This window comes from Mobula birostris, chromosome 6 (genome assembly GCF_030028105.1).
Source record: "Mobula birostris isolate sMobBir1 chromosome 6, sMobBir1.hap1, whole genome shotgun sequence".
NCBI classification, from domain to species: domain Eukaryota; kingdom Metazoa; phylum Chordata; class Chondrichthyes; order Myliobatiformes; family Myliobatidae; genus Mobula; species Mobula birostris.
This window is the reverse complement of record NC_092375.1, coordinates 118,650,974-118,677,529: the sequence shown is the minus strand read 5'-3', so window position 1 is coordinate 118,677,529 and position 26,556 is coordinate 118,650,974. Positions and strand designations below refer to the sequence as shown.

The following is a 26,556-nucleotide window of genomic DNA, read 5'->3' as shown; positions in this document are numbered from 1 at the left end:
AGGTGAGAGGGAAAAGGGGATGGGAGGGGCAAGTTTTTCACAACTTACCCCTCAGCTGTCCTTTCCACTTTCACCTTGTGGTCAGTGTATGGAATGAATAGTCAGAGACAGGAACATTACTTGAAAGGGCACTGGCATAGGAATAGGAAAAGACTAGAAGGATATAGGTCAAACATAGGCAAATGGGATTGGAGTTGATATGCATCTTGGTTGGCATGGATGAGTTGGGCTGATTCCTGAGATGTACTGTTCTATGTTCCAGAACTGCACTCAATATTCCAAAAATGGCCTAACCAATGTTTTATAAAGTTGTAACATGACGTTCCAGGTCTCATATTCTACGCCATGGCCGTTGAAGGCAAAGCATCCCTTTTTCAGTACCTGTGGGTCAGTGTTCCACAGAGAGACCAATCTGGGTCAATATGGGTGGAGAAAAGGACCCATGGATAGCCATCTTGGCCAGGCCCAGGACCAAGCCCACCAAGAGATCTTCCTCATGTCCGGCCCCCTTCCACACTGGGTGCCCATATATGAGGAGCGCAGGACTAACGTGCAGTCAGAACCTCAGCAGTAGCCCCCTGAGAAACTCAAACAGCGGCTGCAACGTCTCACATTCTGTGTACGCATGGTACACTGACTCCTCCGGCCACAGAATGGACAGCTGGACGGAGCGTCTGTTAACCTGCTCAGGATCCTGTTATGCGGGTCTGCCTGATGCAACACCTTCCACTCCAGGTCCCCGAGATACTGGGGAAGCATCCTTGCATAAAGAAGCTTCTACTGGGGACCTCCTCCGCTGCTAGATGGTAACATGGACCACCAAAGCGAGTCTGGTCAGGAGACGAAGGCAAGACTTGATAAATTAATTCCAGCTCTTGCTACTTTTGAATTTCAGTCATACAGATCAACTTCAGAACTAGACAGGGATTGAATAAATTGTGAAGGGTTTAATAAGGAAGAAACTTGTTTGCATTTGCAAAAGGATCAACAATCAGAGGACATAGGTTTGATGTCACAATCAGAGGACTATCAGCATAGACACACCCCAGGGCTGTGTGTTTAGCCTCCTGCACTACTCACTTTCCTCCTATGATTGTGTGGCACAGCACAGCTCCAATGCCATATTCAAGTTTGTTGATGACACTACAGTGAGCCAAATTGAAGGGGTAATAAATCAACACATAGGAGGGAGAGTGAAAATTTGGCTGAGTGGTGTCACAACAACAACCTCTATGTCAGCAAGACCAAGGAACTGACTGTGGACTCTAGGAGAGGAAAACCAGATTTCCATGAGCAAGTCCTCATCAGAGGATCAGAGGTGGAGAGAGTTAGCAATTCCTTGGTGTTATTATTTCAGAGCATCTGTCCTGGATCCAGCATGTAAGTGCAATTGCAAAAAAAGCTCGGCTGTGCCTCTACTTTATGAGTAGGAGATTCGGCATGGCATCTAAAACTTCGACAAACTTCTATAGATGTGTAGTGGAGAGTGTATTGACTGGCTGCATCACATCTCAGTATGGAAATACCAATGCCCTTGAACGAAAAATCCTACAAAAGGTAGTGGATTCGGCCTAGTACATCATGGGTAAAGCCTTCCCGACCACCGAGCATGTTGTCACAGGAAAGCAGCATCTATTATCTGAGATACCAACCACCCAGGCCATGCTCTCCTCTCACTGCTGCCATCAAGCAGAAGGAACAAAAGCCACAGCACTTGCACTACCAGGCTCAAGAACAGCTACTACCCCTCAACTATCAGGCTCTTGAATAGAAGGGGATAACTACACTCACTTGTCCACCCGTTGAAATGTTCCTACAGCCAATGATCTCACTTTAAGGACCCTTTATCTTGTTTTCTCATGTTCTCATTATTTATTTATGTTTTCATTTGTATGGTTTGCTGTCTTCTGCTCTCTGGTTGGCCTTTCATTGACCCTGTTACAGTTACTATTCTATACATTCGCTGAGTATGCCCACAGGAAAATGAACCTCATGGTTGTATATGGTGACATATATGTACTTTGATAATTCACTTTAAACCTTGAACTTTGAACATAGGGTTTGATGTTATCAGCAAAAGGAAGTTGGAGGAGCAGATTTGAACATGACATGAACTGAACTTACAGGTTTACCGGTGCCAGCCAAGGGCCTTGGCAATATCTCTGAGATGAATTGTGCACAGAAACCTACCTATACCAAGTAAGAAGTGAATGATAAACGAGCAACTTTGGGTCAGGGATCAAAGATCAAATATCTAGAAGCCGATGATACACGATGTTAGTTAACATTCAGAATGCATAAAAGAACCACGAAACAGACTGGTTCAGGTTTCACTGCAAACTGCAAAGGTGTGTGATTTTGTTGTTGACTGGAATGCGGTGGTTGTTGTGTGTCTGAATTTTCTAAAGGCATTTTAAACACAACACTCAGACATGTAACACAAGGGGAAACATACAGCGTGTCAGATCTTCCTACGAGATGCGGGAGGCTCCAATGAGGGGCCAGTCTTGTACCTTTTTGGTCCATAGTATTATATCTTGATCAGAGAACATGCTGTAGCAATCAGTGAAGAACGTGCGCAGCTGTTTCTGAACGAAGTCGATGGTAATCTGCGTCATAGGTAAATTGGCTGCAGCAGCCAGTACGTCAGCTGCTCGGCCTGAACCCTCCACAATGACACAAGGAGTCCCATTGCTTATCGCACTGTGTATTGTCTGCAAGACAAGAATGTCCATCTCAGAGCAAAACACAGGGGTGATCATTTATACATGTTCTACATATTCCCTGCTTCAAGCATCAAATGTTCATGATTCATACCCATAGAAAGAAAAACAGTAAACGTTACACATTTGTTTCAAGTGATCATGCTTGATGAATGTCTTAGGGTCTCGTGTAGATCTAACCAAAAAGGTGGATGAAGTTCGGGCAGTGGATATTGTTTATATGGACTTTAGCGAGGCCTTCTAATAGATCCCACATAGTGGGCTGGTCTGGAGCTTTAGGTCCCCTGGAAACCAGGCAGAGCTAGTTAGGTAGATTCAAAATCGTCTGTAAGGAATGAAGCGGAGGGTGGTGGCTGAAGGTTGTAACTCAGGCTGGTGACTAATGGTGTACCACAGGGGTCAGTGTTGTGAACCTTGTTATTGGCTATTTATATAACTTGGATGCAGGTGTGAATGCTCAAGGCTTGATGCAGGAGACACAAGATTAACTGGTATTGCTGATTGTTATCACAGACTACAGGGGCACCTCGCTCAGTTAAGGAAGTGGGCCAAGGAGTTGCAAATAGAGTTCAGTACAGTTAAGTGTAAGGTGATACATTTTGGAAAATCAAACCAGTGTGAGACTTCTGCTCCTATATCTTATGGTGTTGTAGTCTATGTTATAGGTGTAAGACTCTTCATTGACCTGTTATTCTGAGAGGACCAGACACTGGGATGAAATCATGTATATGTGAATGGTGCCGGAAAACTTGAGAGTGGTGAGCATTCTGTCCTTGTTCAAGAACACAAGTAAGGAAATACCCTGCAGCAATAAGCCAGTCTCAGAACAATAAATTTCACATGATGTATGTTGGTGATAATAAACCTGATTCTGATTGAGGTAATTTAATTTCAGCAGTGCAGAGTTTTTAGAAATATTGTTCCAGGATGGTGTTGATAGTCATCGGCAGGAAAAAGGATTGAAGCACAGTAAGCCTGCATAGATTTGTAAAGGACAAATTGTATTGAAGCAGTTGGGTAGAATTTTTAATGAGATAATTGACAGAGTTGATAAGGATGTCCCAAAACAAGAACAGGAAAATATAAGTGTGGATTAACTTACATTCAATGTTCCAGGACCACCTTCAAGGGCAACACATACAATTGGAATCTCAATTCCAGCATCTGCAAATCAAATATTGATGTCACAGAATGCAATTTTATAGGAACTTCTTAAAATGTCATTGAAGCATTACTCTTGATTTAAATTTTCTCAGTACAATTTCAATGCCTGAAGCTTCATGTGGAAATAATATCCTAAAATCTGGCCTTAGTGTGAAATTACAACACTTACCCTTTGCCTTCAGGTTCTGGCAACAGCTCTGACTGACCTGCATTCCCCAGCTTTACAATCCCTTAGTTTTTTTCTCTCTCTCCCTGATTACCATCAGTAACCTAGTAACCAGGTGGAACCGTAGCTATGCATTCTCCCTCCCTCCATCCAGGAGGTCATGAACGCACACTCAGTGGCCACTTCATTAGGTGCAGGAGGTACAGAGATCCCTAGTAAGGTGACCACCCAGTGTAGATCAGTTGCAGATATGGGCAGAGAAATTACCGATAGGGTTTAATTTGGCCAGATGTGAGGTGTTGCACTCTGAGAGGTCAAATCTAAAGGAAAAGTATATTGTTAATGGCAATGCCTTTAACAGTGTTGATGAACAGAGAGATCTTGGGATCTTAGGAAGAATGTGGAGACTCTGGGTGCAGAAGAGGTTTATCAGGATGTTCCCTGGATTAGAGGGTATGGGCTATAAATAGAGATCGGACAAACTTGCGTTGTTTTCTCTAGAGGGGTGGAAGCTAGGTCAGATATGAGAGAATTTTATAAGATTATGGGGGTGGTAAAGACAGAGCAGACAGCCAGTATATTTTTTCTGGGTTAAAATATCTTGCACCAGATGTGATGTACTGTTCTATGTTCTACTCTCAGTGCGTCAGACCTACATAGGCAGGCACCTCCCAGTCTCCGCCTAGCTAACAGGAGTTGCCTGCCACTCATTTCCAACTCATCACCTGCAACCTATTCAAACCCTGCTCTCAGCCACAGTCCTTGTTCACTCATCAGATCAGCCAGACTCAACCAGATGCTTCTAGCCTCCAGTTACCTTGTTGCCTGTGAGTTTAGAATTTGTCCTTTCTTGTTTTGTGGCCCTTCAAGGCTTGTTGTGTTGAAGTAGACTATCAAAGTTATCATTCACCACTAAATCGTCTCTGCTGCTTTGTTTTTGGGTCAAGCCTCCTCTACATATCTGACAGCATGTGAACCCTCGATTGACCCAGCAAAGTACGCTTGTCTAAAGAAAGTTGTCCGTTGATATGAGCACACGATCCAGAAGTAGCAGAAAGCCATGGACCATCTGCTCATGGTTCTCTTCCATCTCAATACAGCTACCCCACGACAGTCATCCCCCTCCCTCTGGATTCTGGTGCCTGAATGCTTCTATGGATGCCCAACTCGATGCTGCAACTTCTTGTCCCGGTGCATCTTACACCTCAAGCTCCAACCATCTCTGTATTCTACGGACCGAGACAAGGTTGCTTTCATCATTTCTCTCTTGACAGGGTGAGCTCTAACCTGGGCTTCTGCTAACCAGGACAATAAAACTACCATTTGCAATCAACATGAGGGATTCACCGCTGTGATGCACCAGGTTTTTGATCATTTGGGAAGTGAAAGGAGAGTCAGCAGATCAGATACTTTGCCCGTGCCAAGGCTCACACAGTGCTGCAGATGGAATGCGGAAGCGCTGCAGGCCCATTACTGTCAAGACCTCTCAGAGCGCTTGAAAGATGAACTGTCACTGGAAGATGCCCGCTGACCTCAAAAGCCTCATCACTCTCCCTTTCCAAATTGACAGGCGTCTCATGGAATGAACCTCCAGATCATCAGCCAGAAGCCTAGTTCCATTGCCAGAACCAGTTCAGGATGCAGGACCCTCATCATCAATTACTCCAGAACCCATGCAATTTAGGAAAGCACCCTTAACTGCCCAAGAGCATGAGCACAACGGAGAACCAACCTGTGCGCTTTCTGTAGAGCCTTGGATCACCCATACAACAAGTAACTACTGCCTCCGGGAAAAGGCATCACCAAGTACAGACAAGGGGCCTCCTATCTAGTGAGTTCCCCCAGGTTCCTTCTTCCAGCACCATAGCCTGACTCACTCTCTCTGTCCTCCTCCATTCAACAAGCCAAGATTGCCTTCGTCATCTCTCTCTTGACTGGGCTGCTCTGACCTGGGACAATAAAACTACCATTTGCAATAAATGTGGGAAATTCACTGCTGGGTTTTTAACCACCTGGGAAATGGAAAGAGCTGTATGTACACAGGAGGCTCTGGTGGATTCTGGGGCAGCAGGCAACTCCTGGGATAATAAATGAGCTGTGATGGGCTGAATGGTGTAATTCTGCTTTTATGTCTTCTGGTCTTTAAGATTGAAGAGGTCATAAAGCTGAGGGTCATGGAACAAATGCAGATTGCTGAAGGAACTGTATAGGTCAAACAGCATCTGTGGAGACAAAAGGCACCTGAGGTCCTGCATCCGGACTCCCATCGGTCCAAATTCATGACCCCAGTACATAGTGTTACGTACCCCGTAACTGGGTTGCCAAACCAGCAGAAATGGACCACTCGTTGGAGTCTGGTTTACTAGAAACTAATAAAGTTTTATTAAAGAAATAAGTAACACAGTACTCTAATCGTAAGGATATAAATGCAACAGGTTAGCAATGATAAAACACACATGTACACAGAACTAGGGTAATAGGAATCAACCTAGCTCTATCGCAGTCTAGGGGTAAAATGATCAGTCTCAAGTGACGCAGAGTTCAGTTCAGCTTAGTACAGTTCACAGTAATCGCTGTTGTGCCGTTGGAGAGAGAGAGAGAGAGAGAGATGCAAATTTGATTCAGGCAGACCTTTGATGTTCACAGGTGGTTTCGGGCGGACCCTTTTATGTCTTCTATCCCGCTGTGGTCACCGACTGTGACCCCTCTGCTCCGGATACGACTGTTCTTCCGCGGTGAACCCAGCACCTAGGCAAGGGCAGACACACACACCCAGGTTCCCACCAATCGTACCTTTACACCCTGTGAGCCTATGGTTGGTTCCCGCGAACCAGAGCTCCAAACTTCCACCACTTGTGGGGGCACACCGCTCTTTCCAGGAGTCTCGTTATCTCGTAATCTCGTGATGTTTCGTGCCTTAGTGAACCTGTTCTTTTCATCCCCCTGCTGGGGTATCGCCTGTCCATCAAACTTCAAACAGTTCAGGTTCAAAGCAACCGGTCTGTCAATATTCTGAATTGTGTCTCTTTTCGTTATCTCTCTCTCCTCTCTCATTAACATTTTGAACGTTTCTCCATTGTCTCCCCTATCTCTCTCTCATTAGCATCAATCTTTTGATAACTTGGTTTTTCGTCACAATAGCAGTGTGAGTGGGTGTGGGGTGGGAAATGATGGGTAGGTGGAATCTGTTGGGGCAGGATATAGGAATAATGAAGAAAGTGAGAAAAATCCCCAAGACGACGGGTGGGTGTCAGAGACAAAGGAAAGAGCACTGGGGGCATGTGGGTTACCTGAACTTGGAACATTCAATGTTCTTCATACTGGGGTCATGAATTTGGACTGGTGGGAGGAGGAGAGCGGAGATGAGAATATGGGGTGCCTGACTCACTACATAATGTACAGGCCAAAATCCAGGCACATGTAAACCATATCTGGATGATACCATGTAGACCTGGGACCTTTAGTTAAATGCTGATGCATCCTGTGTTAGATTTAGAGCCTCACCAACTCAACCTTGGCCAGATAAGGATATTTTCTACACAACACTGTAGACACTGTCATAGGACCTGGACACAACTCAAACTTCCTGCAAAATGACTCCACATTGTCTTCTTCATCTGTATTTTGCAAGTCCTGCATTCCTTTAACTATGTTCTCAGCCTCCAGCTGCTCCCATTCACTTACTGACCAGACAGCTTTGTTTACAGCTCATCACCATGGTCACCCTGGTTTTATCTCATCAGAGACATCCTTCCTCCAGCTTAAGAAGCCCCTTTCTTCTGTTTCCAAGTTCTGACCAATGATCTTCAACTGAAACATTGACTTTGGTTCTCTTCCCACAGATGCTGCCTGACCTGCTGTGCATTTCCAACATTTCCTGTATAATTTTTGATTCCAGCAGAGTGACAATATAGGAAATCAAAAGCAGTGCCGGAAGAACTCAGCAGATCAGGCAGCATCCATGGAAATGAACTAACAGTCAACGATTTGGGCTGAAACCTTTCTTCAATCCTGTGAGTTCTTCAGTCCTTTCTTGCACACACAAATTGTGAGTTCCTCCTGCAATTTGTGTGTGCTGCTTTGGATTTTCAGCATCTACGGATTTCTTGTGTTTATATCAAATACAAAACACAGCTCTCCAGATCCAATGCAGCATAAAAAAACACAAAAGCCATAAAGAATACAATAAATATAAATACATAAGATCAGATTATATACATAGTGTACATGAAGTGATGCTCGGCACAGGGGTATCTGTACATAAGGTGACTCTGATGGGAAATGATAAAGTGGTGATGGTGGGGTGGGTTAAAAGGTCAAGGTGTTGAACAGCCTGATGGCTTGGGGCAAGTAGCAGTTTTTGATTTGTGGTCCTGGTGTGGAAGCTGCTCCTGATGGGAGACGGGCAAACAATCCATGAGCAGGATGAGTGGGATGCGTCATGATATTACTGGCCTTTTCCCAGAACTGTTCTGTGTGTATGTCCTTGATGTCAGGTAGGCTAGTGCTAGTGATGCATATGTATTCTATTAGTTGCACTATAAAACTGGGAAGTACTGAGGAAGAACTACAAAACTTAATTGATATAATTGTTGAAGAAAGTGCAAAAATGGGTTTATCTATCAATTGCAAAAAGACAGAATGTATGGTGATATCCAAAAAGAAGGAGAATCCTATCTGCAGGCTGAGAATAAACGGGAAAGACATAAAACAAGTACAGAACTTTTGCTACTTAGGAAGCTGGGTGACATCAGATGGCAGGTGAGACTTGGACATCAAAAGAAGAATAGGGATGGCAAAAGACACCTTTACGAGAATGAAGAGTATACTGAACAATACTAAACTAGGCATGACAACCCGCTTCAGAGTACTGAAATGTTACATTTATCCAGTTATGTTATATGGCTCAGAATGTTGGAGAATATCTAGTAACATGAGGAAACAAATTGTAGCAGCAGAAATGTGGTTTTTGAGGAGGATGCAAAGAATATCATGGACGAAACAAATATCTAACGAGGATGTCATGAACAGAGCAAACACAAAAAGAGAAATAATGTATGAGATCATGAAAAGACAACGTAACTTCATTGGACATGTGATTAGGAAGTAGGAGTTAGAATGCACGGTAATTATGGGAAAAATTGAAGGGAAGAAAGCAAGAGGAAGACAAAGACAAATGATGATGGAGACAACAGCCAGAGAATTGGAAATGTATACCAATGAACTGACCCACTTGACCCGAAACAGGAGTGTGTGGGCCATGGCAGTCAAAGCTCAAACTGGGCATGGCACCTGGTGATGATGATGATGATAAAACTGGCTCCACACTGTCCCATCAAACAGTTACTGTACAATACATAATACAGAATACAACCAGCTCGATGTTAACCAAGCAAATACTTCTAGCATAATGCTGTATCAAATCTATCAAATAAAGCCAGCTCCAACTTGTCCATCCTAAAAACATTCCATCATAGTTACTGTGTTACAGCATGAAATCCATACAAAACCAGAGTCACTCCATACTGTCCCATCAAGCAATTCTAGCAGAGTTACTCTATGAAACCAACAAAGAATAAAGCTTCCTCAACAGGGCACCTTGAACCATTTCTAACAGTGCTACTGTATGAAATCAGTGGATCAGAGCAAGTCAGAGAGAGAGTGTTTGTAAGTGAGAAAATTCAGGATCCAGTTGCATAAGAAGATATCAAGGCTTAGATCTTGGAGCTTGGCAATTGTTTTTGAGGGGATGATAGTGTTAAATGCTGAGCTGTGGTCAATGACGAGCATCCTGAATTCAGCCCACCGAGTCCATGCTGGCCATCAACCATCTATTCACAGTAACCCTAATGTTGTTGGAATAGTGGAATCCTTTATTGCATCTTTTTCTCCCCACATTCCCATCCGTTCTCCCCAGAATTCATCAATCATTTGCAAGCTACGATAGCTTACAGTGGTCAAACAACCTACCAATCTGCACGTCTTTGGAACATGGGAGGAAAATAGAGCACTTGAAGGAAAATCACACAGTCGCAGAGAAAAAAAGACATGTTGACTCCACACAGACAGCAGAGACAGTGTCCCTGGCACTGTGAGGCAGTGGCTCTACTGGCTGTACACTATGCTGCTACAAATTTAACACCGCACACTATGCCATCAAACATATTTCCAGCAGAGTTACTGTGGGGATTTAGTACAGAATAAAGCATCCAGGGCACCTTCAAAAGGTGATGCCTCAGAAAGGTGGGATCTATCATTAAGTGCCCCCCCCCATCACCCAAGACAGGCATGGAGTGCAAGATGACCGGGAATCCTTCACTTCTACAGCTTTTCTCCTCGTTCAATGCCATTGTGATGTGTCTTCATCTTCCGTCAGCTCCAGCACTGAGGTCTTGGTTAGATCACTAGTTGTCTGGAACCTCCCCCTTGACCTTACCACCATGGATGACTCTATCAGGAACTGAACTCCAGATGGTTAAACTCCAGACAGCATTCCTCTTGGGATCTCCGAAACTCATAAGCCTCTCCACCATGACAAGGAGATCCACGAAACCTTTCCAGCACAGTTAACGAATCATACAGCTTGGAAACAGGCCATTCAGCCCAACTTATGCTTACCAGCCAGAAGGTATCATTCTGCATTAACCCAGTCATCCAGCACTTGATCCACTGTCCTCTGTGCCTATGTAATTCAAGTGCTCATCCTCTCCAGCACTGTCACATCCCCCTTATAGCACAGTGACCAGAAACTGCATACAGTACTCCAGCTGAGGCCTGACCAAGCTTTTATGAAGTCGGAACAGAACCTCTCTACTTCTGTAATCAGTGCTTGACTAAGGCTAGTATCTCAGATGCCTTCCTAAACATGTTATCTACCTGCATGGCCACCTTCAATGATCTATGGACTTGTACTGTAAAATTTCCTCTGTTCCTCAAATCTCCCTAAGGTCCTGGTGTTTTGCCTGAGTCTCATTCATTCTCCCAAGATGAATCACCTTACATTTCCGGATTAATGCCCATCTGACTTTTTTCAGTGTATTTCACGAATAAATCAACAACTCTCTGCAATCTCACACTACTTTCAACAATTCTGCCGACTTTCGTGTCATCCGAAAACTCCCACATCCACATTCTATTCATTCACATCAAGGGTCACAGCACTGATCTTTGTGGGAAACACTAAGTCACAACTATTCAATCACAACAGTAACCCTTCTCCATTACCCTCGGTCTCAAACTGTTGCCAGTACAATTCTGGATTCAATTTGCCAACGTGCCTTCGAAACTATGGGCTCTAACCTTCTGAATCAGTTTCCAGTGTGGGACTTGCCAAATTATCTGAACCAGTTTCCCATGTGGGACTTGTGTTATTCAAGTGCACACTAATCACATCTACTGGCTTCTTCAATATACCTTGTTGACTCTTCAAAGAGTTCAATCAGACACATTATCCTATTAAACATAGGCCTGCTCTTGTACAGCTTTCTCTGCAAAGATATTACAGTTAGGTTACTGAAGGGGTGAATGAATGCTTCCCAGCAATGGGACACACCAAAGCTTAACAGCCATAATCAGATTATACACATTCATCTCCACTTTGTTCTAATGTATCAAATTTGAGCCTAGATCTCAGAGAATCTCAGGGAATGTGAACGATGAATCCTTGTAATTATAAGGAAGTAGTGAAAGTTTGCAATATGATCAACTGAAGCGTCATACAAATTGGGAAAGGGATGAGGCAATAAAGGGCTAATAGTGGAGGAGGCTTAGAGATCAGAAACTGAGTAGTCATTAGATCAGGAAAGTGTGTTTAAGTCACAAGGATAAGCAAAGTGCAGGGAGCTGTTCACATGATAAACAGGGTCAGGACAAAAGGACAAGACTATAAATTAGAGAACCCAGTTGCAGGGAAAATGAATGTGTGTGTGTGTGTGGGAGGGGGGTGGATAGCTGTCTGGTAAAGGAGAACAAAGTTCCATTTGTCAGGCTGTTAGAGACAAAACTAAGATCAGATACTGCAAAGATGTGGATTATGCGACCAGCATGCAACATATACTATAAATTGCTGCATGCTTTTTGGGTCACTGTATCTTTGAGCTCTCACTTGAAGTGCTTCCCAGTGTCAAATATGATGGCAGAATATAGTATTAATGGTAAGACTCTTGGCAGTATGGAGGATCAGCGGGATCTTGGGGTCCGAGTCCATAGGAAACTCAAAGCAGCTGCGCAGGTTGACTCTGTGGTTAAGAAGGCATACGGTGCATTGGCCGTCATCAATTGTGGAATAGAATTTAGGAGCCGAGACGTAATGTTGCAGCTATCTCGGACCCTGGTCAGACCCCACTTGGAGTACTGTGCTCAGTTCTGTTTGCCTCACTACAGGAAGGTTGTGGAAGCCATAGAAAGGGTGCAGAGGAGATTTACAAGGATGTTGCCTGGATTGGGGAGCATGCCTTATGAAAACAGGTTGAGTGAACTTGGTCTTTTCTCCTTGGAGCGGAGGAGGATGAGAGGTGACCTGATAGAGGTGTATAAGATGATGAGAGACATTGATCGTGTGGATAGTCAGAGGCTTTTTCCCAGGGCTGAAATGGTTGACACAAGAGGGCACAGTTTTAAGGTGCTGGGGAGAAGGTACAGAGGAGATGTCAGGGGTAAGTTTTTCACTCAGAGAGTAATGAGTGCGTGGAATGGGCTGCCAGCAAGGGTGGTGGAGGCGGATACGATAGGGTCTTTTAAGAGACTTTTGGATAGGTACATGGAGCTTAGAAAAATAGAGGGCTATGGGTAAGCCTAGTAATTTCTAAGGTAGGGACATGTTCGGCACAACTTTGTGGGACAAAGGGCCTGTATTGTGCTGTAGGTTTTCTATGTTTCTATGTCTACTGTAACAGGACCTAAAGAAACCGACTTGTCTGAGGACTCACCATGATTTTCTCCATGTACCACTCTGTTTTAAGCTGTAACAAAGAGGACAACTGGGCCCTACGTGGAAGCCAGATTCAGGGTGCAGAATAAGCACACTATTTCCTCCAACAAAAGAAGACCCTCAAAATCTAGTTTCCTAACTTCTCTCCACACCTACTCACCCACCCTCTGCCTTCAGCCAAGTGGCCAGCTCTTACCTTCAGTCCCAATTCGCTGCTTTGAGATGTACTTTTCTAAATGGGTTCTCAGGGAAATCTCCACACCATAGCGTCCATGGGTCCCATCATCTACCAGGATAAAATGGGTGTGGTTGTGGTCCAAACAAGTCAACCTGCCCTGATTTGCTTCATCCAGGTAATATGTTGCAGGAAACTTGCCCTATTTCCAGAAAGATAGGCCTAGTTAACCACAAGCAGCATTAGCGCTCATTTCATCCATCATTGTCACCCTCTAGCTCCTCAGAGTAAAACACAACTGAGGACAACACACATTTCTTGTTGCTGCTATGTCATGAGGAACACAGGTGTGACATAAATTTAAATGTCAGACTGTAACCTGAAACATCAGGTACAATTCTGACAACAGGGATTCATTGAGATTTTGTGAGATGATCTGTAGATTGCTCATGAAAAAGAATCCAGTCCTGTAAATTATTGACTGTAAAATTAAGTTGATGTAGGACCAAAGCTCACCTGTCTATTGACCAGGCTCTTGTGGTTTGTGTCGGACCAAAGCTCACCTGTACATTGACCAAACTCTTGTGGTTTGTGTCGGACCATAGCTCACCTGTCTATTGACTAGGCTCTTGTGGTTTGTGTTGGGCCAAAGCTCACCTGTCTATTGACCAGGCTCTTGTGGTTTGTGTCGGACCAAAGCTCACCTGTACATTGACCAGGCTCTTGTGGTTTGTGTCGGACCAAAGCTCACCTGTCTATTGACCAGGCTCTTGTGGTTTGTGTCGGACCAAAGCTCACCTGTACATTGACCAGGCTCTTGTGGTTTGTGTCGGACCATAGCTCACCTGTCTACTGACCAGGCTCTTGTGGTTTGTGTCGGACCAAAGCTCACCTGTACATTGACCAGGCTCTTGTGGTTTGTGTCGGACCATAGCTCACCTGTCTATTGACCAGGCTCTTGTGGTTTGTGTCGGACCAAAGCTCACCTGTCTATTGACCAGGCTCTTGTGGTTTGTGTCGGACCAAAGCTCACCTGTACATTGACCAGGCTCTTGTGGTTTGTGTCAGACCATAGCTCACCTGTCTATTGACCAGGCTCTTGTGGTTTGTGTCGGACCAAAGCTCACCTGTCTATTGACCAGGCTCTTGTGGTTTGTGTCGGACCAAAGCTCACCTGTACATTGACCAGGCTCTTGTGGTTTGTGTCAGACCATAGCTCACCTGTCTATTGACCAGGCTCTTGTGGTTTGTGTCGGACCAAAGCTCACCTGTCTACTGACCAGGCTCTTGTGGTTTGTGTAGGACCAAAGCTCACCTCTGCGTCAACCAGGCTTTCACGGTTGTGCACGATGCCCCAGCTGGCGATGCCAATTGCGACAATCTGCTTTTCCTTGTGGCTGCTGGTCATGTTACAGTGCCTGACAGCCTCTCCAACATACTTCATCACGCCAGCATAGGAACCCCCGGTGATAATCCACGCACCTGAGAGAAAAGTTTTGTTTTATATAATCCATAATTTAAAACATCATATGGATGAAAAGCTGAGTCACATGGACAGACAGCAAAGTTCCAGAGTTACAAATTAGCAATGGCACAGACCACCATAGTCTTAAACAGATTTGCTCACACCTCCTCCCATCTTGCTTCACCCTTTGGTCCCAACCCAACTCTCCATCCCTCTGGGTCTCACCCAGACTCTTAGCCCAGCTCCAGATGAGCTCTTGGTGGAGAAACACATGTCTGCTGATAGCGACAGAACTGAGCAGGATATTCAAGAAGACAATAAAGAAAAAATTGTATCCTCCATGTAAAGGTACTTCTTTCTGTAACACAGGACCAATACAAAGCATTTAATGAAGAGAAAAGAGGAAAAAATACGTTAATAAAGTACCAATCAAGAGGGGAGAGATGAGCAGAAAATACAATAAAAGAGGAGTACAAAAGAGAGGGAGTAGAATATAAAGAAATGAGGGGAGCATGAAGCAGCAACAAAATAAAGGAAGAATGGCAGAAAGTGGAGAGAGACAGAGGAGATATGGGCATTTGGTACAGGAGAAGAAGGGCACAAACAGAAGGAGAACAAAAACACAAGAGATTCTACAGATGGTGAAAATCCAGACCAACACACGCAACTTGCTGGAGATACTCAGGAAGTAGCTATGGAGAGGAATAAACAGCCGACGTTTTAGGCTATGACCCTTCACCAAGACCCTTCTTCTGAAGGAGAACAAAGTACCAAAGAGAGGAGAGAGTGGCCGAGACAGAGGAGAATATAATAGATCAGGGTTTGAGAATAAATTACAAGTAAAGAGAGAGGGAAGTGAAACAGAGAGATGTAATGTGAAGTTGTTGGAGGAACAGAGAAAAATTAGTAAAAACTATGCGTACAGACGTAAATGTGTTTCAGTAAATGTTGTGCAATTCCTTGGTTATCTGGAGTACTGAAAACAATTTTGTTCTCTGTATCATGAAGAGAATGAAAAAATTAATGAGCATTGCAAAATACTTCACGGGAATAATGCAGTGGAATGGGAGAGTGTGTCTTTCAAGACAAATTAATCTGAGTGCACTGTTTGTTCTTGTGAGTGTATTTACACAATTGAGCCCTTTAAGATCATGAAAAGCTTTAATAATTAGAGGTAAAAAAAAAACAATGATTTTATTTGCAGTTAAGGACACATCTACAAGTATAAACTTAAAACTTCAGGAAAGATGTCTGCAACTGAGACAATGAGGACCAGGGTGGTCAGCACCTGCAATACTAGAGGACCAAACACGATTGACCCCTGCTCTACTACCAATAATAACATTTATCACTCTGTCCCTCACTCAAACTTTGGTAAATCCAATCATCTGGCTGTGCATCTTCTGCCTGCATACATCATCATCATCATCATCAGGTGCCGTGCCCAGTTTGAGCTTTGACTGCCATGGCCCACACACTCCTGTTTCGGATCAAGTGGATCAATTCATTGGTATTCATTTCCAGTTCTCTGGCTACTGCCTGCATACAGACTGGCTAAAAAAGCACAGCACCAGTGAAAAGGACTAAGAAAAGCTGGGTAGCAGAAGTGGTGGAGCGAATTTGGAATTGCCTTGAGAGAATGGACTGGATCACGTTTAAACATTTATCAGTGGGCCAAAATGAATATGCCACAGCTGTCACTGACTGTGTAAGGATGGCCAATACTAGTGGGCTTAATTTTATGCTGATTGGAGGAAAGTATAGTGGGGATGTCAGAGGTAGTTTTTTTTAAGAGAGTGAGAGGCACATGGAATGCACTGCCAGGGGTAGTGGAAGAAGCATCTACATTGGAGACATTTAAGTGACTCTTAGACAGTCACATGGATAATTAAAAAATGGAGGGTTATACAGGAGGGAAGGGTTACAGTGATTATGAAACAGAATAAAAGGTTTGCACAACACTGTGCGCCAAGAGCCTGCACTGTGCAGCACGCTTTATGAGAAAATATAAAGCATATGGTTGCTATAATAGAGTATGAAAAACAGTCGAGGCCCTTCCGTGAGTCCAGGCCAGGAACTGGAGGTTGTAGGGCAGAAGGTGGCCTGTTCTGGGTAGGAGGGTGGCCTGTGTGTGAGAGTTGCTAGGTGGGTAGGAGGGTGGGAAAAGGCTTGTTTTGCTGTTGTCTTGCTTAGTTGTTGTGAATGTTGTTGCTTGTGGAGTTCTATTGAGCATTGTGGGCATGCAATGTTGGCACCAGAATGAAGGCAACACTTGTGTGCTGGCCCCAGCACATCCTTGGCTGAGTTGGTTTTTAATCCAAATGATGCATTATACTCCTTTCTCTGCCCCACCTTCTCATTCTGGCTTCTTTCCCCTTCTTTTCCAGTCCTAATGAAGAGTCTCAGCCCGAAACATTGACTGTTCATTCCATTCCATAGTTGCTGCCTGACCTGCTGAATTCCTCCAGCGTTTTGTGTGTATTGCTCTGGTTTTCCAGCATCGCCAGAATCTCTTGTCTTATGATGCATTTCTCTGCATTTTTTGATGTACATCTGATAGATAATCTGAATCTGGAATCTGATTTGAATATGAAAGGTACATTCAGAAGTTTGCAGATGACACAAAAAAATGGCCATATTATCAACAGTTGGGATGATAGTCTTAGGTCACAGAGCAAAATTGAAATCCATTCTGAAGAGACCTTGGTATATGATTGCAGAGTCTATGAAGATGGCAGCAGAGGTAGATGAGGGTGGTAAGAGCACGTGAGAAGCTGGCTTTCATAAACAGGAGAAAACAATACAAGAGCAGGGAAGTTGTGATACAAATATATAAAAATTTGTTTAGGCTATCATGGGCAGTTCTGGTCACCATGCAAGAGGAAAGATGTGCTTGCACCAGTGAGATGTTGATTGCGAAAGTTTGTTTCAGATGGGGAGTGACGGATGGGCTGAGCTTGTTTTCTTTGAAGTAGAGGAGGTCAAGAGGGGGAAGATGCTGATATATGTGGTACAGATAGGGTGGATAATGTGAAACAGTGACCAAACAACCCACCAAGGTGGCACACCATCTTAATTTAAATGAGAATCACACTAACACTTCAAATGTCAGCATGGTTTTGAGCAACTAATGCATAGTACCACCCGTGATAATATAACTCATGCGTTTATAGGGAGAAGAGCATTATGATCTCAACAGTTGCAATAGAAATCATTGGAAATAAATAACAAACAGGAGCAGGAAAGGAATTCTCATCCCCTGCTCTGACAGTCAAGGATATCTTGGTCTCAACAACTCATCCCACTCTCTCCTCTTTGCTCCAACTCCCTCATGGTTTCAAGGTGCAAGAACAGTCTTTTACCCCTCAAACATCAGGCTCCTGAGCCAGTGTGGATAATTTCACTCACCTCAACTCTGAACTGATTCCACAATCTACAGACTCACTTTCAAGGTCTCTACAACTCACGTTCTCAGTATTGTTTATTTGTTTGTTTATTTAATAGCCTTATTATTTGTTTTTATGTTATTTGCACAGTTTGTTTCTTTTGTCACACTGATTGTATACAGTTTTCCATTGATTCTACTGTATTTCTTTGTTCTACTGTGAATGCCTGCAAGAAAATGAATCTCAGGGCATTATATGGTAACATGTACACACTTTGACAATAAATTTACTTTGAACTTTATGGTTTACATGTCAGCTTTGAATGTGACTGGTGAAACATATCCTCCTCGCTGATGATCAACACTGGTGCACCTCAGGGGTGTGTGCTTAGCCCACTGCTCTACTCTCTGTATACACATGACTGTGTGGCTAGGCATAGCTCAAATACCATCTATAAATTTGCTGATGATACAACCATTGTTGGTAGAATCTCAGGTGGTGACAAGAGGGCACACAGGAGTGAGATATGTCAGCTAATGGAGTGGTGCCGCAGCAACAACCTGGTACTCAACGTCAGTAAGACGAAAGAGCTGATTGTGGACTTCAGGAAGGGCAAGACAAAGGAACACATACCAATCCTCATAGAGGGATCAGAAGTGGAGAGAGTGAGTAGCTTCAAGTTCCTGGGTGTCAAGATCTCTGAGGATCTAAACTGATCCCAACATATCGATGTAGTCATAAAGAAGGCAAGGCAGCGGCTATAACGTGGAGAGCATTCTGACAGGTTGCGCCACTGTCTGGTATGCAGGGGGGTGGGGTGGGGGCGGGGGCTGCCGCATAGGACCAAAAGAAGCTGCAGAGGATTGTAAATCTAGTCAGCTCCATCTTGGGCACTAGCCTACAAAGTACCCAGGACATCTTGAGGGAGTGGTGTCTCAGAAAGGCAGCATCCATTATTAAGGACCTCCAGCACCCAGGACATGCCCTTTTCCCACTTTTACCATCAGGCAGGAGGTACAGAAGCCTGAAGGCACACACTCAGTGATTCAGGAACATCACTCTGCCATCCAATTCCTAAATGGACATTGAATCTTTGGACATTACCTCTCTTTTTTTTAAATATACGTATTTCTGTTTTTGGATTTTTTTGCAATCTATTCAATAAACATAATTGATTTATTTGTTTATTTATTATTTCTTATTTTATTATTATTAATTTTTTCTCTGCTAGATTATGTACTGTATTGAACTGCTGCTGCTAAGTTAACAAATTTCACGCCACATGCCGGTGATAATAAACTTGATTCTGATTCCGACTCTACAGCTTTCTATGGTAGAAAATTTCCAAGGATTCTCAATACCTAGAGAAAATATTTCTCCATGTATCTCAGCTACTCCAACATTAAAAGATATATTTTACTCTCCTGTTAGAATTCAACAAATTTTTGGGTCCTGATCTCGCAATAGAAATCATCCATTTCTTTTTCCAAAGGATCACAAGCATAATACGTGGAAGGTTAAATAGCTTGAAAGTGATTTTCACAATTGTAATGAGGTTTGGCAGAATAGACAGAAGAAAATCTGCAGCAAATACAAATCTAGATACGGAAAAGCTGTTGGTCATGCAGGTCCAACAGGGAATCCAGGAGGATTGTCATCACAGCAACAGAATTAGAATGTGAGGTAGAGTAGCTGCAAAAGAGAGGAATCAATATATTCAAGCAACACACATAAAAGTTGCTGGTGAACGCAGCAGGCCAGGCAGCATCTCTAGGAGGAGGTACAGTCGACGTTTCGGGCCGAGACCCTTCGTCAGGACTAACTGAAAGAAGAGCTAGTAAGAGATTTACTCATTGAGGGGCGTTGGGGAGTTGGGGCAGATCTGTTTCTGTGCAGTATATTCTCACACACACACAAAAACATCAGTTTCTTCCTACCTGTTGACTGTGCCACTTTGATGAGGCCTCTACGGAACGTGAATTTCAGGTCTGGTTTCAGATGAAAGTTTTTTGCCCCTCCAGTAACGGAAATGAGAAGGTGCGGAGGATTTAAGCCCCAATACTTGGTCATCAGCTGGTATATTGTCATTGGTGGTGTGTCATTTGAGACTCGAACATACTGGAAATGACCAAAAACAGAGACCACACAGTTACCAATTGTCAATGCTGCTGAGCACGAGGCAGAGTAAAGTGACCAGCTCTCACAACTACCACGTCCCTCCCCCCGCCTCACACTGTCATATCAAGTGCCCACCCCACAAAGGTACAGAGACCAAAGATATACCAGTTCACAACCAGTTCACAAAGATTTACCAGACCACAATGGTTTAAGAAGGTGCTGATCCAAGCTTCTAAAGGGAAATTATGCCCTGACTTTGGTGAAGGAGAGGCTGTGAGGACGGGAGAAACAGTGGGAACAGGAGGAGCAGTGATGATGGAAGGGGCAGATTCTTTCAGCTAAAACAAGGCATAGAATCATTGAGGCACATTGTTTTAATTTATTAATGAAAATGGATTTTTTGCTTGTATTAGGGCATCTGTGAACTTAGAGGCTATCAATATGATATAGTTGGGAGAGATCATGTCTACGGAATGTGAATAAGTTTTTTGAAGGGATGATGAGATTGACTAATAATGGCAGGGCAGTGATGTTGTTGCATGGACTTCAGTAAAGCTTTCGACCAGCTCCGTCACGGTAGGCGGAGCTGAAAAATCAAGATGCAGGGTATCCACACTGACTTAGTAGATTGGATTCAGATTTGGCATGCCCAGAGAAGACAGAAGGAAATGGTGGAAGGGTGCTTTCCTGACTGGAGCTCTGTGATCGGGGACTGAGGGCAACTGGATAGAAGTTCATAAAATTATGGGAAGCAGAGATAAAGATGACAGGGTCATTTTCCCAGGTTAAGTACTTAGAGGACAAAGCTTAAAAGTGAGAGGAAGAAAGTTTAAAGGATATTTACAAGACAGTTTTTTAAAATATATTCAGAGTGGGACTGGGCTATCAGGAGAAGCGGTGGCGGTAAATATGATAGCAATGGCTAAAATGCCTTTAGACATGGGCATGATGAGGTGGGAATTGCAGGGATGAAGACCATGTACACAGGCAGGTGAGATCAGAATGGTCAAGTGAGATATCATGGGCTGAAGGACCTGCTCCTGTGCTGTATGTTCTCTGGTCTACGTTCCACTTTTCTTGTCGATCAACCCATAAATAATAATTGGGTTTCTCTTTACATGTGCTGAGTGCTTGCAGCATATGCTTATACTTACACAGGAAGGAAATGGGCAGTTGACACTTGGGTTGAGAGCCTGCACCAAGACCTGAGAAAGTGTCACAACCCAAAACGTTCACTGTCCATTTCCCTCCATAGATGCTGACTGGCCTGTTCAGTTCTCCTAAATCCTTTGTGTGTTGCTTCAGATTTCCAGCATCTGCAGTCCTTTTCATCTTCTATTTTAATTGCTGGGAATGTTAGCCCGGTACTTAGGGAATCAGTGGTCCTTAGCTGATGTTGAAAATGGCGAGTGGAGAGATCTCAGTGCAGAGATCTCAATGCATTGTCTGTACCAAGATTCCCAGTACCCAATTCAATCCCTGGGGTGCTCCACACTGACAGCACTTCCTACCAATCAGATGGTGGTGGGTACCACTGGGCATTTTCAGAGTGTTTTTCAGGGGCAGGGTGTGGATGGCTGAATGCTTTCTGCATGATCAGTCCATCCAAACCAGCAAGGCCATGAGAAAACCAAAGAGGCACAGTTAAAACCTAACCAGAGAAGAGTGGTATTTGCTACTAAAAATCCAGACATGAGGAATACTGAGTGAAGGTGTTGGCTATTGCTGTTGCAGACAAGGTGCTAATTTCAACCCACTCCACTATGTAGATGCAAGTGGGATGAAAAGGAAACAATCCCAGCTCATGGTCTTGACGCCAGGACTTTAAACACAGCTTGACAGACCCACCTACCTTCCCACTCTTCTGTCCTTGTCCTTCAAATGCAATGTCTCCAAATGCATCGGTTGGATGCTTTTGCAGGTGCTTTGTGGAACTCCACTTCTCCCGCTGTAGGTCGCCAGCCCTAAGGGCCTCTTCACTGTGGCGGATCCTCGGGTATCCACAGTCACACACTGGCCTGTGAGGAGAGGCACAGAGCAGACTGCTAACTCTTATCATCAAATGGTAGTTCAGTGTATTGGAGCAGGGAAGCAGCAGCATTTTCATTGACCCAGTCCCTCGCTTTGACCAGCGCGAGCTCCAAACCAACCTGGGAGTGCCAGTGCTAAAAGTCCCTCCGCACATGATGCTCATCCTCTCAGGTTAAATCATGCCCATCTCTAACTCTCTCACCAAGGCTTCCTTTGGAAAGGGATTACTTTTACAACCTGAGACCTTTTTGAGATCTATCTCATTACTTTTGAGCCCCGATGGAGAGTAATAGCCCGAAACGTCAGCTATTTCCATAGACGCTGCCTGACCTGCTGAGTTCCTCCAGCATTTTGTGGGTGTTGCTTGGGACAACCAGCATCTGCAGAATCTCCTGTGTTTATTCTTACAACGGGATTAGTTGGTACATCAACCTAAATACATCAAACACCTCACTGCCCGGATTTTAATGGTGAATGGGTTACAAAGGCCAGGTTTCATATACTTCAGATGAGAAATTGCTTTCACAACTTTTGCAGTTGACAATTTCACTGAAAACTTTGACAAGCAGCTGGTCCAGCCACACGTGGGGAGGGGAAGGGCAGGATCTGATCCCAGGACAGCCTATACCTCTTGTCTAGGGGAGTGAACAGGACAGAGAATGACCCCAGGATATTCCACACTCCACCTCCAAGGGAGTAGAGAGGACGGAGTCTGATCCAGGCCTGTGAGAATCTGCAACACTTCTCCTGGAGTTCTGATGCTTCTTATGTAAAAACACTGCATTGGCCACTCTCCAGTCTTCCAGGACTTCTCCCATTACTGACAATGATGCAAATATCTCAGCATCATTATACACTTCTGAGAGGCAGAGACAACGAGAGTCTTTTTCCCAGGGTAGAAATGCCAGATACTAGAAGGCATAGGTTTAAGGTGAGAGGGGGAATGTTTAAAGAAGTTTATGAGGCAACTTTTCTTTTGCACAGTGTGGGAGGAGACTAGAACACATTGCCAGGGGAAGTGGAGGATGCAGACACAATAGAGGCATTTAGGAAGTATTTAGACAAACATCAAAAGGCAGGGAGTGAAGGAATATGGACCATGTACAGGAAGATGGGATGAGGGAGATTGGCATCAGGGTTTGCACCAACATTGTGGGCTATTTGACCTTTTCCTGTGCTCTACTGTTCAACTTTCTCCGTCCAAGTACCACTCTACAGCTGGAAAGAGTGCAGAGGCAATACACAGGTATGGAAAGTATGCACAAGTGTGCAGAAGTATGGAAAGAGTGCAGAAACAATGCCCAAGAATGTCACTGGGACTGGACAGTTTAATCTCTAAAGAGAGATTTGATAGGCTCGGACAGTTTTCTCTGGACTGAAGGATGACATTAGAGATGTTTGTAACATCATAAGTGATATAGATAAGGTGGATGGTAACAGCCTTTGTCCTGGGGTAGTGGAGTCTAAAACAGATTTAAGGTGAGAGGGGAAAGATCTAGTGGGGATCTGAGGGGTAAGTTTCTCAAGCACAGTGTAGAGACTTTATGGAACAAGCGGGAACAATTACAACATTTAAAAGACATTGGGACAGGTACATAGATAGGAAAAACTTGAAGAAGTGAACCAAACAGACAAGTAGACAACTTGGTCAGCATTGGCAAGATGGGCCAAAGGGACTTTTTCTGTGCTGTATCACTCTCTAACTCTCAGTTTCCCTGGTCTCACAGGCCATCATCTTGCGTGCCAAACTGTGGCACCTTCCAGAATTACCCAGAGAATTCAGCAGGCATAGTTCAGGAGCTCGAATTAACTCTCGGCCGAACTGTTTCCCAACCTCTCAGGCTCTGATGTTCATAGATTCTATTTGAAAATGTTGAGGTTTTTCTGAAACAAGTCCAAGACGCTACAGCCGTGTAGCCCCACCCACAGTGCAGTCAATGGTGTCTGAGGGGCATTTATCTTTGCTATTTACTCAGTGGCCACTTTATTCGGTATCTCCTGTAAAGTGGCCAGGGAGAGTACGTCCGTGTTCTTCTGCTGCTGTAGTCTACCTATTTCAAAGTTTGATGTGTTTTGCATTCAGAGATGCTCTTCTGCATTCTACTGTTGTAATGTGGTTATTTGAGTTACTGTTGCCTTGCCGTCAGCTTGAACCAGTCTGGCCATTCTCCTCTGACCTCTCTCATTAACAAGGCATTTTCATCCACAGAATTGCCCCTCATTGGATGTTCTTTTGTTTTTTTTCACCATTCTCTGTAAACTCTAGAGACTGTTGTGCATAAAAATCCCAGGAGATCAGCAGTTTCAGAGATACGTGAACCACTACGTCTGGCTCCAACTATCATTCCATGGTCAAAGTTACTTAGATCACATTTCTTCCCCATTCCAGCATTTGATGTGAACAACAAGTGAACCTCTTGACCCTGTCTGCATGCTTTTATGCATTGAATTGCTGCCACTTGACTGGCTGATTAGAGATTTGCATTAACGAGCAGGTGCACAGGTGTACCTAATAAAGTGGCCACTGAGTGTAAGTCTGGCCACAATGAGATTGTTGGGTTGTTCTGGTGCTGAGCACATCAGTCCAGTACCAACAGGCAGCACCTAAGGCATGGACACTCTCAGCACAGATGCAGGGAAGCCGTAGGAATGCTCAGCAGAGCTGGCATGTTAATGTGCGGCGCTGCGTGAGTTGGTATGTTGTGCTATGTAACATGGCGTGATGAAGTTTATCATGGCAGTTGCTGCTCACGGGTGAAAAAGTGATTGAGCTGCCCAAATGTCTTCAGCTGCTGAGACGACCCACCATGACAAGGGAAGTCCGTGAGCAGCAGCTGTACCCAGAGGTGGCCATGATTCAAGAGCTCAACATGAAATCAGCCTGTCAAGCTCCAGGGAGCATGGTAACCATCTTACCCCAGATCCAGGATCACAGACCATTCTTACCCCATGTCTTTCGGCGCATGCTCACTCTCCACAAAGTGAGTACAACACTTCTTTCTGATGTTTTCCTGAATCCATTTTCTGAAGTAGCCCTGAAGAAAATACAAAATAATGAATGCAGCAAACTCTATGAACAGAGCTCTCAGTGGATCCCTCTCACTTCCTGCCCCACCCATTTTACCATTCCTTCACCTACCCTCTCCCCAAATCTCAGCCTCTGTCCTTTACCCTCCCCTTTTCCCCTTCCCCTGTCTTCCAGTTTTTCAGTTCTATAAAGAAAGCCAATTAGTACTGAAGTGGCTTCATATTCGAAGATTATTTATTATCAATGTATGTATAAATTACACAACTTTGAGATTTGTCTGCTTACAGGCACCTGAAAGAACTCAGTTTAAACAAAGGCCAACACCCAATGCACAGATAAACACACAGATAGAAACAAGCAGCAGCTTTCCGAAACAAATTGAGTCCGTGGACCTGAATCCCTGATCAGATGGAGAAGGCCCATTTCCTCGGTCTCAGTTCATCTTATGGTGGGCAAATCACCGCGAAGCTCGCAGACACAAAACATTGATTGTATTTCCCCTGTCTGACCCGTGCCTGACTACATGTTATAGTAGGTTCATATTTGACAAGCCCAAATTCTCTCCACTGTTGTATTGAGAAGTAGCAACACAGGTCATGAAGTGTAGTTTGTTACATGCAAGCTGATTGCAATTAAAGTGCAAGTTCACAACATTGACACTGCAATTTCACCTTGTTCTGCAGCCACACCAAAGTACAAGGGAAACTTTACATTTGGAAGACCTAAGTAGGAGATTGATGTGACCGAGTTAGGGGAAGGATTGCAGGGCTAGGGTCTAATAAAGTGCGCAGCAGGTGAACACAAATTCTGGGAGTTTAGACTTCATAGCATTGTACTTTAGAAAGATTTAACTCCTGATCAAAATTGGCCAGAAAGTTGAATGCTGTGCTGCCAAAACCAGCACAGATGCAACCATGAAGAATCCTTGCAAGTGCCTCTACTTCCTTAGGAGTTTAAGATTCCTTGTATTATCTAAGACTCTGACAAACTTCTAGAGATGAGAGATACAGTGGAAAGCATTCCGACTGGAATGGAAACTCCAAAACACAGGGAAGTAAGAGGCTACCTGGTGGAGGATTCAACCAGTTCCATCATAGGTGCAGTTTCCCCCACCACTGAGTATACTTATAACAGGCGACATCTCAGGAAATTGATTTCCATCATCGGGCATTCTGACATCTTCTCATTGCTGTGACTTTCCCACAACCACCACATTCTAGAAACCCTAAACACTACCTCGGACTATATTTCTTTTTCTCTTTCTCTACTAGCACAAGTCTATATTTTATTATGTTAACCATGCATAGTTTGTTAATTTGAGCATAGAGAATTATGTTTGCTTGTTATGTTTCTGCTCCATTATGAGCACAA

At 44.0% G+C, this 26,556-nt stretch overlaps 1 protein-coding gene across 3 annotated transcripts in view; it reads right to left on the bottom strand.

Annotated features, from left to right (window-relative positions):
* Window positions 1-26,556, bottom strand: part of trpm2 (transient receptor potential cation channel, subfamily M, member 2) — a 200,612-nt gene that overhangs the window by 119,717 nt on the left and 54,339 nt on the right. For all 3 annotated transcript variants that reach the window (XM_072261153.1, XM_072261151.1, XM_072261152.1), the window contains 7 exons: window positions 25,104-25,192; window positions 21,979-22,144; window positions 19,946-20,126; window positions 14,473-14,639; window positions 13,179-13,359; window positions 3,826-3,887; window positions 2,514-2,714 (listed from right to left, as the gene is read on the bottom strand). In XM_072261153.1, the coding sequence (XP_072117254.1) occupies window positions 2,514-2,714; window positions 3,826-3,887; window positions 13,179-13,359; window positions 14,473-14,639; window positions 19,946-20,126; window positions 21,979-22,144; window positions 25,104-25,192 (1,047 nt within the window). The remainder of the gene's footprint in view (window positions 1-2,513; window positions 2,715-3,825; window positions 3,888-13,178; window positions 13,360-14,472; window positions 14,640-19,945; window positions 20,127-21,978; window positions 22,145-25,103; window positions 25,193-26,556) is intronic.